Below are 13,666 nucleotides of genomic sequence, written 5' to 3' on the forward strand. Positions count from 1 at the left end.
CCAATAAAAGTTCAGGTCACCAGGAAGAAAAAAAAATTCTATTCTGTTACATTACACTTAAATTTTCAAAATACTGTATATTAGAATTAGGTGGTCTGTAACAACAGCCTATAAAATAGGCATAAATGTTAAAAACAAATCTTTAACCAAAAATTCTCAATCTCTGGACTCATTAAACATTTTTTATCACTGTTCCTGGAGATAAAAAGCAACGCCTACACCTAATTTATTTCTGTCTGCCCTGTACAACTTGTAACCACTTACAGCCAGCTCAGAGTCATTGCAGCTTGAATCAAGATTAATTTCAGGCAAAGCCACGATGTGAATATTATTTCACTGATACCAGTGACTTCATCAGTCCTATTTCTTCAAATGTGCAATAATCAAGCCCTTTTCAGACAGGCTTGTTGAAAAATAGACATTATTAACTTTACCTACAAAAGGAATGGTAATATATGATGATATGAAGATACCATGCCATTGTTGTTTGTAGACAGAACGATTAATTTTGGCTAAATGCTATTATCACTGCATCTAAAGGACGAGATCAAAGACCCAGGGCTAATTTGGCCAGTACTTGCTGTTTTCTAAAACACCATAAGTCGCAAAATGTTCAGAATTACAATCAATCAAAAACATAAAAAAAAAAAATCTGAACAGAATACTAAATGGAAAACTGTAGGCTTCAACGGTATTAAAAATGCCATATCATTCCTGGATGACATCATTACAGTCATTTTCTTAAGTCAGTTTCTTGGCACTATCACATTTTTTTAATTAATTAATTAATTTCATTTTTCATTGCAGTGAGGTTCTCATCTTGAGCTGACAGATTACGTGCTCCTTCCCCTTCACTGTTTTCTTCTTTTTTATAGAATGTTTGATAGCCAAACTTTTTTTCCCCGAGTCACAGTGCCTGTCTCAGGGGGAAACAACATTCAGAACCCCCATTATTTCAGCCACAGACTTTTTGTTTTCAACAATCCTCAGTCTGGTGGAAACATTTGTGGGAATCTGTGTCTTTTGACTTCCTCTTTGCACAAAAATGTTTCACTTTCTTCATTTGGACTTTCTCTTGCTTCCTTGCTTCAGTGAAGCGTACAGGGTTTTCTCTTTCATTCTTTCTTTCTTTCATTCTGTGCTTTCATTGCCACTAATTTCCCCACTTAACCTAGAGGTAAATGCATTTTCTTATATAGATAATGTCGTGTGCAGATAGTATGCGTGTATACAGATTGTACCAATCTGTTAGTTCAGAATGATTCTGTTTTGCTAACATGACTATAGTGATGAGGGCAAAAAAGGGCAGTGCACATGCTCGATTAATCTGATAGTAATTTTACGCACTTGTTTTTCGTGCACGGTAAGAAGACTTCCAAACACACCTAAGTAATTGAGGGCCAGTGTGTCACAGTCTCAAAGAACAAATTGTGCTTCCAGCCTCATCTGTAATATACCTCGGCTGACTTCAAATACCCGCATTGGACTAAATCGGGCTAATCCCAGCTCAAAGGGATGCCTAAAGTTCACAAAGTGTGGGCCCTTCTTAACAAAGAAGCAGGTTAATTAAGACTCACACTGACTCACTCTACTACAGGTGGGCATGGAGATGAACAAGTAAGCCAGAGCTGGACAAAATTAATCCTCATTGAATGAATAGAACATTTTATCAGCATGCGTTGATGCATAAAAAATACAGTGACGCAGTAATGATTGTTGTGTAACAGATGATTTTCAGTCCTTCCTGACTTTCATTTTGCTTTTTGTTCATATGTAAGATTCTCATTAAATGAAGTGTGAAAAAAGGTGCCAGCTCTTGGACCCAACAGAGCTAATTATCAGGTCTAATGGCTAACGTGAGTCACTGGTTTCTCTAGCAACCATCATGCAATATCACACATTCAAAGGTGATGAGGGGGTAAACTACAAAAGGTGCAACCTTTAGCAGCCTGGATTTAGAAATGTGCAGCTTACAATGTTGTGTTTTCAAAATACAACTATGTACCAACATTTGCTTTGCTATGTTACTTTCGTGACTACTACTATTCATTTGCTTTATTTTGTCCAAATGGATGACACTGGGTAAAACACACTTATTTAAAATATTCATATTCTGTTAATAAAATAAAAAGTTTCCCTTTAAATCTTAAGAATCAAGGAACCACTATTTGTATGGATGGTAACTTCACATGCAGTAATTAGTACAATATATTGTTTGCCCAAGAATAAAATTGTGGCATATATCTAAAAATGGCTTAACTTGCCAAGACCCTGAGGAAAATTCCTAGTGTCCCTACTTTAATTACAACAATACCCAAACAGGTGCAAGCAGAAACTGTAAGAACCTCTATGCATATTCAGTACAGTGAGGCTATAACACCCCACTATTTGAAGTCTCCCACATGTTTGTTTGAATCTAGTATAGAACCATTTGGGCTGACTATGATGCTACATTAGTGCTCAGTAATTTTCCTTGATCTAAAACTTTCTAGTTTAGCATTTGATGAGTGTTATTCTAAAGGGTGTTGACACAGACCACAGAGGAATGAAGCTGGGCTTCTTTAGTGCCTATCATCCTTTTTCCACCTCTGATGCAATGGCTCTCAGAAGCTTTGGAGCTAGTTGGCAGCAAAAGCACTGTCCATGTTACTGAATGTTATTGCTTGTAGACACATGGAATGCAAAATTAGAAGTGTGATTAGTGGCGTTGAGTGTCTGTTGCTGTTTCTTTTTTGCAAAACATTACATCCTGGAAACAGCATTTTAGGAATATTTGCAGAAGTGGGTTAATCTAAAACAATTACAGGGCTGAAACATTCTCCACAGAGTCTTGGGAAAAGATCAAAATGTTTCTGAACTGATAGCAGTACTAGCTCCTGGTGTAGGAAACTAAACAAATATTATTTTGCACATATAGCTGGCACATGCTTAGGTAATATGATGATCTAATTAGCACATCTGAAACATCTGTTCGGGTTCTTGAGTAATATAGTACTTTAATATTCTACTATTCAGCCTTGGGCTGTTCATTAATCTAGCATATTAATGTAGAGATGCTTCTGATAAGTTCAAATAGAGAAGATGAAAAAGTAATCATTTTGTAATGACCAGCTCCACAAATAAGTTCAAAATGAAGAGTTAAGTAGGTGCAGCAAACAAGACAATATTTTACCTGCAAATAAATACTAATGCATGTATGACAGTCTTTAATTACACTCCATCTAATTTTACATTATCAGTCTATTTGCACCTGCAATCTAAACCTGGGAAAATATTTTCATCTTTTAAATATATCTCTGCAATCAACGTCTAATACCACTAACACACTCACAAACACACTCACACACTTTTATATCGTTTTTTTGATCAATTTGTTTAATATCCGCTCAGATGCCACCTGACAATAGATTTGTGTTCAGAAGGAAACTGTCTCTAATTAAAGCCTAAAGCATGAAGATACTGCTTGAAACAAAAAAATATCATTAAACGCTTGTAATGTTTCATATGCTCATAATCCCTGAACATGCACGCTGGAAATTTGAGACTTTGAGATTTGACAAAAAAAAAAAAATAGACATCTGACCATATTGGGGAAACAAAAAAACAAAACTAGTTGTTGAGTGCAGCACAGTTAATTAAAACAATGGCACCACTCTAGATCTGTCGCATCACTTGGCAGTTGCTTTAATTATATATTTTGGTCAATCTGTTCTTCCTGATGTGAGAGGGGATGCCATACACAAGACAACATCTGCTGAGGTATGTCACATGAGCTTCAACATCTGTCCATGTTTTTAAACAGCCTGTCACTCACTTGAGTCATGTTGCATATGTATTTATGCGATCATATTGAGAAAGCGCACACACAATACTGTTAAATGCTGAGAGCTTACATCTGTGCCAGACACAATTAACACTCTTAGATTAAGGAGCAAATCTACATACAAACAGAGAGATTGGCACTACACACAAACACCCAGACACACCCTGTGGCTTGCAGTCATTTTGGTCCCTTATGTTGTCCATCAAGAAGACAGTGGTGACTGTTCTCTAAACTGACTCCACCCACAACGGCTTGTGATCACCTAAGCTGTCAACTAACATCTGCTAAAACTACCAACAAGCCAACTGTGAGACTGGCTCTGAAGATATCTCCACAGAAAATGTGTCACCTACACATGTTCAGAACTCAGCGGCATGTTTTCCCCTTCTATTTTTGCTAATTTTTATGTGGCAAACGTTATCTGCAAAGCCTTGGAGAATGTCAAACTGTTTTGTACGGCTGAAATGTAGGAAGTGTCTTGAAAGCTCATGTTAACTCGTCCTGGTTGAAAATAAATTGTTTACATCAATGTCAAATATTTTCAGTACTAAATAATAGCCATCCTTTGAATGCCACAGTAGCGACATGAATAAAGTATTGTTAGATCTAGTTGGTGTGTGTTTCACAAATATATCACTTTTCACTCAGTGTGGTTCAGAGGAATCAGTCATGTTAGGTTGCTAATCATACCCTGAGTTTTTGAATTTGTGGTTGTTTGTGATGGAATGCCCCTGCGCAAAGCTGTCTTTGGTGCTGGGTATTCTTTGAAGTTGTCTTATCAGCATCTTACCTCTCACTGACACTAGCTGTTTTTTTTCTGTGTTGAATGTGAGTTCAGCACATATTTAACTAAAAAAGTAAATAAATAAAAACCACAGATCCATTTCAGTGGCTCAAGCGTGGCTGTGTAACTGGTGGGATCAAGACATCTGGACATTTTTCTGTATAATAAGGGATGTTCTACTATATAAGGATAATGATAATCTGCCTTATCCCCTCCTGCACACAAATTTATATTTGTGTAGTCCAAGACACACATTTACACAGTTGCAGATGACACAGAAACCCAGAGACACACTAGCTTTCTAGCCTTACTCTCTAAAATCTTTCTGTTCGTAATCCCTTCTGACTCTATTAATATTTCTGTTTCCATGGTGATTCAAGCCCAAATGTTGTACAGATAAGAGGAGATAAGAGCATAAGGAGCAGGGAGATAAGAGCAAATGACCTCCCGAGATCACTACAGAGTACTAGAGGTCAAGCAGAAGAGCAGAAGTAAGTGAGAACAGACCATCCCTGCTCAACTCTTCTGCCAACCTGACAAAATCTTATTTTTTAGCAGTGCCACAATTGAGCAAATACTTGCAGCAACTTTCTTTCTGTCTATGCAATTTTACATATATACATGCCTTACCCAGAGAAGCAAAGCAGACAGTTACTAGTAAGAGAAAGAATGGATAATATAATTTTGGAAATGATTTGGTCTGTTCTTCATATATCATCACACACAATTTACAGTTATGCACTGAGTAAAACAGCCAGTAACAAATTTGTACTAAATTTTTAACTATCGTTTTACATTTTTACAATCCAGATAGATGGCACAATGACAAAAATGGCATTCAGATAATTCAAATTTGGGACTGTTATTGTCAAAGTAAATCATATCAAATTACTAGAACTGCCAAAGTAGTCATGAATGAGAGTTGTTGAATCTGTGATTTTCAGGACTGTAGATAATAAGACTAAAATATTGCAAGTCTTATAATGAAATCACTGCTTTTCAACATTCTCACAAAATCCACCAAACCAATCACCCATTCCTCAGACAGACCTTACTATGCGCTTGAGATAACTGTACCTGTTTGTTGTTATACTTCGGTTGGCCCGTCTTGTAGCTGTAATCTGAGTACTGGTCTGAGCCAGTGGAATTGTCGTCTCCTCCTGTTCCTACGAAGGTGTTGGTGGCAGGGAGGTCCTGGACCACCTGATGCTTCTGTGAGGCAGATGGCGATTGGGCTTGCAGCTGGATGGAGGGTAAAGGGGAGTTGGAACGGTAGTGTCTGCCTATATCAGGGCTTCCTGGTGAATATGTTAAAGGCAGATGTATCCTGGGGCTATCATTGACTCCATCAAGATTGAACTTCAGACTTTTTTGAAGGCTGACCTCTTCGTCTTCCCCGAGTGGTTTTGGAGACTTCTGAGGTTTGCCTTTCCGTCCACGTTTGCCTTTGGTGTTTTTTGGGGCCTGTTTGGGTGCATATAAGTCCTTGGTTTCCTTTTTGCCAGCTTGATATCCACTCTTGGTTTCTCTTTGGATGCGGTGGCGAATAAATACCACCACCAAGATCAACATTACAACACCTGCTACACCAGCAAGGCTTCCAAACAATATATTACTACGCTGAGCAGCAAAACCATTGTCGGGATCACCAGCAATGTCCCTGTCCAGTGGAGTGTAAAGACTGTGTCCCACTAAGGCTTCCACTAAGCTGACATTTGAAATGGTTTCATTGACATAGATGTGGACCAGGGCAGTAGCGTGGCGTGCAGGCTTCCCCTTGTCACTTACTCGCACCACTAGGCGATGTAATCCACCATGTTTGCGTGTCATCTCCTTTGCTAGAGTGATCTCTCCACTTGAGGGGGAAATGCGAAATAACTGGTAAGGGTTTCCACCAGCGATACTGAACACCAGCTCTGCATTAGGGCCATTGTCCAGGTCCTCAGCTTCCACTACTTCAACGTGGCTATCTGGGGAGGCTAGAGGTGATAAGCGTCTGAAGGAAGAGTTGGAGGGCTTAGTTATCACGGGATCATTGTCATTTTCATCCAGTACATTGATTGTAACACCCACATATGAAGACCTGGGTGGCTCTCCTCCATCCACTGCTTTTAGACGGAAATTATAGCTGCTTTCTTTCTCCCTGTCAAACGAGATGCTTGAGAGAATAGTTCCTGTTCCATTTTGAACAACAAACTTTCCTTCATCAGGCTCTACAGAGAGGTGAACGTGGGCATTCTCGCCTTTGTCCATATCTAGGACTGTCACCATACCAACTGGACTCAGAGGTGGCATGTTTTCCAAGACTGAAAAACTGTAGCCACTAAGCATGAATTTGGGATCATTGTCATTGCGGTCTATTACTTTTATTACAACAGTTGCTGTTCCTTTATGGACAGGAGACCCTTTATCTGCTGCAGTGACACGAAACTCATATTGTTCTTTGTGTTCACGATCAAGAGAGCTTTTGGCTCTTACTTCGCCTGTATTTGGGTCAATCTCAAACAAGCCTTTGATGGATGAATCTGGCAAAATATTATAGAGAAGTTCGGCATTAGTGCCGCTGTCAGCATCTGTGGCTATAACATCTAAAATTTTTTCTCCTGGTTGGTTTTCTTCAGCAAAATCAACCTCAAACAAGGTAGGGGAAAATATTGGAGAGTTATCGTTCACATCAGTCACTTGAACCTTCAAAGAGTTTGTACTAGAGAGTGCTGGGTTTCCAGAATCTACAGCCACAATCTCTACTCGGTAATCTCTAACTCTTTCATAGTCGAGAGGTGTGGTGGTCTGTAGGAAATACTTCCTCTTGTTGTCACTGGTTGAGTCACTGGCAGGGCGAAGCTGAAATGGCACATCACCTGCTACCACACAAGTGACCACAGCGTTTTCTCCCTCATCTTTGTCAGATACTTGAACTAAAGCAACAGCTGTTCCCACTGGCATGTCTTCGGAAATATTTGCCACTCCTTCACTGTGCGTCACAAGGCCAATCCCACGAATCTCCACAGCTGGAGCATTGTCATTTTGGTCAGTCACTTCAATGGTTACAAATGTCTTAGAGCTTTTAGGCTGAGGGCCTTTATCCCTTGCTATCACATAGAAGGACAAGCTGCTGATTTCCTCCCTGTCCAGTGGTCCTTTGACATAGATGATGCCAGTGGACCGATCAATTCGTAAGAGTTTCGGCACTGGGTCTACTGCCTGGTGAAGGGTGTACTCAATTTCTCCATTCGGGCCCATGTCAGAGTCGTTTGCTTTAACCTGTAATCAAAACATATTCAATGGTTAAAGTCATTAAATATGCGCAACAGTTAGTGTTGTAACTAATGTTATTTACAACACTAACAATGAATGTAACTAATGAATCATTGGTCACTGAATAAATTAATCCAGGAATCTGTGTGGGCCTGATCACTTTAAATCACAGCATGTAGATAACTTTGTTTTGGCTATTGCTTTTCCTCTGTTTTTTGATAGTTACATCACTAGCCTTCTTTTCTCTTTTTTCTAGGATTCAATGAAAGGTTGTAAATTATTAGGCCTGACATTTCCTTCATGATAATCAGTGTAAATCCGCAGCAACATGCTGTGAAAATCCTGCACAGAGCAATTTATACTCCGAAAATAATATCTCACACTGTTCTGCAACTACATTGTCAATACAAGATATAAGCATTTATTACCTGTAGAAGGATAATGAGCTAATGCTCTCTTCAAAAATATATTGAAAAAGGTAAAATCCAAAATTTAAAACTATACATTTATTCAGAAAGACATTGCTGGTTACAATTTAACTTTGCAATCCAGACTACAACATTATACAAAAAAAGTTTTTAAATTACCTGCAACACAGAGTGTCCGACAGGGCTATTTTCCGAAACCTCTGCCTCATAGGTGGACTTTTCAAACTTGGGAGCGTTATCATTGGCATCAGTCACCACCACTCTGAGTAATGCACTGCTGTAGCGCTGAGGGTTTCCTCCGTCCACTGCCTTTATGGTGAGGTCATAAGAATCCTTTAACTCACGATCTAGGTTGCCCAGGACAATGAGCTGTGGGAGCTTCCCTCCCCTGTCATCAGCCACTTGCAAACCAAACAGGGTTGCAGCATCTGGCCCTGCAGTCAGCGCATAGTCAGCTACCCCATTCCTGTCAGAGTCCCTGTCTGTAGCTAGAGGTATGGAGAATAACGCTCCCATGATCGTGTTCTCGGGGACTGAGATGGTAAGCACAGAAGAAGGAAATTGGGGGGTGTTGTCATTGATGTCCTGTACTTCAATGCGTCCTTCAATAAGCCGTGGGCTCTGGTTTTGTATCAGATCAGTCACTGATACTTCAAATTCCAGGTAGCAGGGTTTACCCTTAGCCAGGGAGCGACAGTCCCTCAGGGTTTCTCTGTCTATAGGAATCTCTGTGGTGTAAATGTCCCCTGTCTTTCCATCGACACGAAGATAAGGGGCACCCACCTCTAGCTTGTAAAGGTGACCTGAGTCTGGCAGTCCCTGGTCTGCTGCCAGGCTACCTATAAGAGTATTTGGAGGTTGCTCCTCCTGGACCCGGTACAGGATACTGCCTTCAGCAGAGCCACAATGCAGCACCACGACCCAACACAATATCACTTGTAAATTCAGTTCCATTAGGTCATCAGACGATCTGCCTGTAAAATGAAAAAAACACAATATGGGTTAAAAAGCTGGTTCCCTTTCTGCTGAAACCTAGCTCCATAAAGCAATATTTACATAGCTGTTACTTTTTATTTAATTATTCAAAAATGAAAAAAAAAAAATAACAGAGGGTCAAAGTGAAACATTAGACAGGGGAAGCAAGCAGCACTGTGTTTTTGAATAATGACTCTACAGCTATAAAATTAATCGTTTTTTTTTTTTCAATAACTTGCAGTAAAATACAGCATACCTAGAAGAACAACACAATAATTAGACAACAACAATAACAAAGAGAAAATAGGGCATTTAAAAAAATGCAATCATAGCTATCCCAGCATGGCTTCTTTTCAGTCTCAGAGCTTCAAGAGTTTCAATGAATATCTCAGCTTTATGAAATTCATGGAAAAATGAATGTAGGAACAAGAAATTATATCTTGTGAGCTTACATCCAAAACAAACTTCAGGGCCAGTGTGGATTGTTTCAGCTGAATAATCAAATAAAAATGTAATACAAAAACTCACAGCCTAAGAGACTCATTATTTCTGTATTACACAGCTAGACATTGAGTAGGGAAGCAATGTAGCTCTAAAATAACCTATGGTTTGAAATCCACGCTCAAGAATACACCCTTACGAGCGAAGATTTTGTCTGCTGAGAGAAATGATATATTTGACCAATTTGTTTACCCAAGAGGCGTCTGACAATGAACACTTGCATACTAAAGGTCATAGAGTCAAATTTCTTTCTCATGCCAATTATGCAACTTTGCTACTATCATCACATCCAGCTTCCACCTGGCATTGCACAATGCAGACATTTCCACACTCCATTGCCACTGGCTAGCTCAAACACTGTAATTATTGTGTTTGATTTTGAACCTTTCAACTCTACAACTGTGACCCATTATTTTAGTGTCTTCTTTGATCTTTACTCCTTCTAGCAAAAGACTTCTGTTTTTTTCATGCTACAATGATTTTAGAGTATAATTATTTCCCCTCTCTCTCTTTCTTTCTTTCTGTGTGTGTGTGTATATGCATGTGTGTGTGTTTGAGTCCTATTGGTAATTGAAATAGGAGCAATCATTGGGGTTAAGTTTCAAGGTCTCATGCTCTGGAAAACTTCATCGTGAAAACAGTTTAAAAAAATTGTGTGTCTGCTGAATCAGTGAGTGTCCACTTACTAATCAAGTAGAGTTCATTTCAGTGCATCCGATTTTATTGTGCTATGTTTGTGTTACTAATGCAAAACTTCAATATGCTGATCAATACCAGCTTTAATGACTCGGGTTATAATTAGACAACAGCAGTCCATGTCGCAGTCACTGTCTCTTCAATGCTGCACTGTTTTACAGCATTTCTTTATTTTCACAGGCTTTTAAAGAAAGTTACAGCGAAAACAAAATGCTACTTCTAGTTTAAAAAGTTATGTAGAAGTAAATCATTATGTTAATCCAAACACAGGTGAATAGTTCCAATTATTTCCACAATAGTTTTTCAACTGAAACAGAAAAGAACACAGGTGCTCAGTCTAGTGTGGGTCTATGTCGTCAGTTAGGGATTAGGAAAAGAACAAGAGGAATCAATGCTTCCCTAGTCAGTGTGGGTGAGAGCTGATAGAAATATACATACACGACAGCAAATGGAGTTATTTAAAATGCAACTGCATGCCGCAATGTTCCATACAGGAGTAAGGTAAATGAGTATTAAGCTAGACAGCAAAACACAAATATACAGAAATTCAATGAAAAATCCAATTCCTTTTGAATACATTAAAATTGAAAGTGCTAGTTATTGATGCACTAATTGCTCAAAAATCAATGTCTCCCTTTTTACATTTGTGAGGAGAACCTGTAGTCAATGTGGCATGAACAGTGATTGCGCTTTCTCCAGTTCATGTTTGCAGTATAAAAAGGCAGGAAGAAGCAAAAACGCAATCAGCAGATACACTTTTCTTATACCCAAGACTGACATTAACAGCATCCCATGGGATATAATTTTAAGGGGAATTATAAATCACACTGTAAATGTTTCATACTGCTGCCTACCATTCCATTAAACACATGCTTTCAACAAGATATGTGAACTTATGAGGTGTGCATGTATGTATTGCTTCAATTAAATTGGTATTTGGAGAATTCAGTAAAAATTACTTTAGCTTACTTGATATGTGCATCATCTTTTTTTTTTTCATTTCTATTTTAAAATTCACTGTTAAATTTCAAAGTTTTCAAATGTATTTATACAATGTGGCATCTAAAAATGGCATACCGTAGCTGATTTTATAATGGTTTGGTTGTAACTGCTCCCCTGATATTATAGCCACTTCTGCAATGAATAGCCATGCTTTGATAGTGACATGATTGTTATGGTTGATGACACTCATGACTTAATGTTTTCCAGTTGGCCTCATGCCTGTCTTCCAGATGGCACCATGCCTGACAGTCTAGTGAATTAGTGTCCTTTTTTTTCTTTGTTTACATTTACATTAAAATTCATGTTGTTCGTAAAATATGCGTTTTGCTATCACTCAGCGAGAATCTCTGCTGAATATCATTGACACCACGCCTTTGGGTTTTATCTCACATTCCTCAGCTTTCCCACAAATATTTTATCAAAAGCTTGACAGTGCCAGATTTCCTTTTCTCATCTCAAAGTGCTCTGAGGTGGTGGCAAAGGGAAACAGGAGATTTTTCCCTACTGGAGGATGTGAAACTTCTTGGACTACTGGATGTCTCACTGAAATTTACTACCTGAGCAGCAAAATTGATAAATTAGAAGTGCTGAACACAACTAGGAGTGACATTCCCTGCATCTCAGCTCTTTTTCTCCAAAAAACTTAGTTATCATCTGTCATCCCAGATGGTAGACCCACAAGACTACAAGCTGATTCAGGCAGATCGCGATACATAATTCAGCAGAAAATCAAAGGGAGGAACAAGAGGTTAGTTCTCTCAGAGTGATAAAATGTTTTTGTCATAGTTGAGTCCTGTTGAACTGCTCAAAAAATCAAATACTTTTCTTAGTCATTTCCAAAATTAAGATTTTAGCTTCCTTAATGAATGAAATCAGCTATAAAAATGCCAGCTCTGGAAGAAAAATACTGAACTGGATCAGACATTGCAAGACTGCAATATTGAGAAAGTGCTAGGCTGAGAAAATGAAATCTTTTTGGTTATTAAAATTCACCCTGTCAACAACCAAGTATTGTGGCAGCACTGCTGTAATAAACTAAAAAAGAATCACTGAATATAAACTTTTTTTCATTTGTCGTCTGAACAACCAATTATAACTCTAAAATATGTTTTGCTAGCTGCTCCACGGGACAACTTTGACATTGCTTGCTTGGGTAACTCTAGTACAACTTGTGTAAGTCCAGGAGGCAGAACTGTAGAGACTGTGTATTGCCTAGGTGACTCTAATTCCCTTGAGCACTGTTTGTTGGAAAATACACCATGTTCAAATAGACAATCCAATTAGCATACTGAGCCAGAGACCTTATGAAGGTGATCCAGAGCAACACATATTCTTAGGGAAAAAAACAAAATCCTTCCAAATACAATCAAGGCATCCACTGTTTGACTGAGGAGGGAACTTTAAGTCTACCAGTGAAGCAGCACTCACCACAAAACCTCATGCTGTGATCACGCAATGGTCCAGATGGTTGCTATGTTGAAAAAACTGAAAAATGAATGCTGAAGGCAGCCTGTACCACAGTATGGAGGTGGACTTTCAAAGAGAGCCTCAAACTGCCCGATGGGTCTAGTGTCTGTTGTTTGTTTTGTGTAGATGTTTAACTTTGCAACAGAAAACGCAGTCGAGGCAAAACTGCTTAGCAGTAGAGTTTAAGAGCCCAAGGTTTATCTGGATTGACCTGCCACACAGCAAGAACTCTGCCTGGCCAAACCTTAGCTTATTAAGACCATCAGGAGTGCCAACTGTAAGTACAAGTCCAAACAATTGAGTCAATGTTTTATGACTTATGTTCAGTTTGGCCATCATTACACAGACTCACAATTTGGTGGAGAAGCTCACCCAAGCATACTTTTTCACCTGTCAACGATCTCTATAGATAAGAGTGTCTCTAAGAGGGGAAGAAAAGTGGTTCTCACTCATGCCCACTTTCACACCTGGGAGGTTGTTGTCACTTATGTTCAAGTTTTACTGAAATGTAGTGTAGAGGTGTAGAGGTTGCTATTTGACTACACAACTCCTTGACCTGAAGGCAAAAAAACAAACCTTGAAAAAAGTGTCTGGTAAAGTACTGTGGTACTTTTTGCTGCATTATTTTTATAAAGAAAAAGAAACAAATAGAACTATTAAATGTGAAATTGTGTTATGTGTTAAATTTAGTTTGTCTTTTCTACAACCATAGACCTTTGTAATAATTAAAAG

At 38.7% G+C, this 13,666-nt stretch overlaps 1 protein-coding gene across 2 annotated transcripts in view; it reads right to left on the reverse strand.

Moving 5' to 3' along the window:
- pcdh1a (protocadherin 1a) overlaps positions 1-13,666 on the reverse strand; it is a 113,595-nt gene that overhangs the window by 96,015 nt on the left and 3,914 nt on the right. The window contains exons 1-3 of one of the 2 annotated variants that reach the window (XM_085469769.1): positions 12,896-12,989; positions 8,453-9,267; positions 5,685-7,871 (exon numbers count right to left, since the gene is read on the reverse strand). In XM_085469769.1, coding sequence (XP_085325895.1) covers positions 5,685-7,871; positions 8,453-9,267; positions 12,896-12,908 — 3,015 coding nt within the window. In that variant the 5' untranslated portion in view covers positions 12,909-12,989. Of the gene's footprint in view, positions 1-5,684; positions 7,872-8,452; positions 9,268-12,895; positions 12,990-13,666 lie in introns of those variants that run through there. The other variant, XM_085469770.1, reaches the window with a different exon arrangement.

Source organism: Copadichromis virginalis, linkage group LG10, assembly GCF_057382275.1.
Source record: "Copadichromis virginalis isolate Kocher_CV1m ecotype Utaka linkage group LG10, C_Virginalis_male_GT1.1, whole genome shotgun sequence".
Taxonomy (NCBI): Eukaryota; Metazoa; Chordata; class Actinopteri; order Cichliformes; family Cichlidae; genus Copadichromis; species Copadichromis virginalis.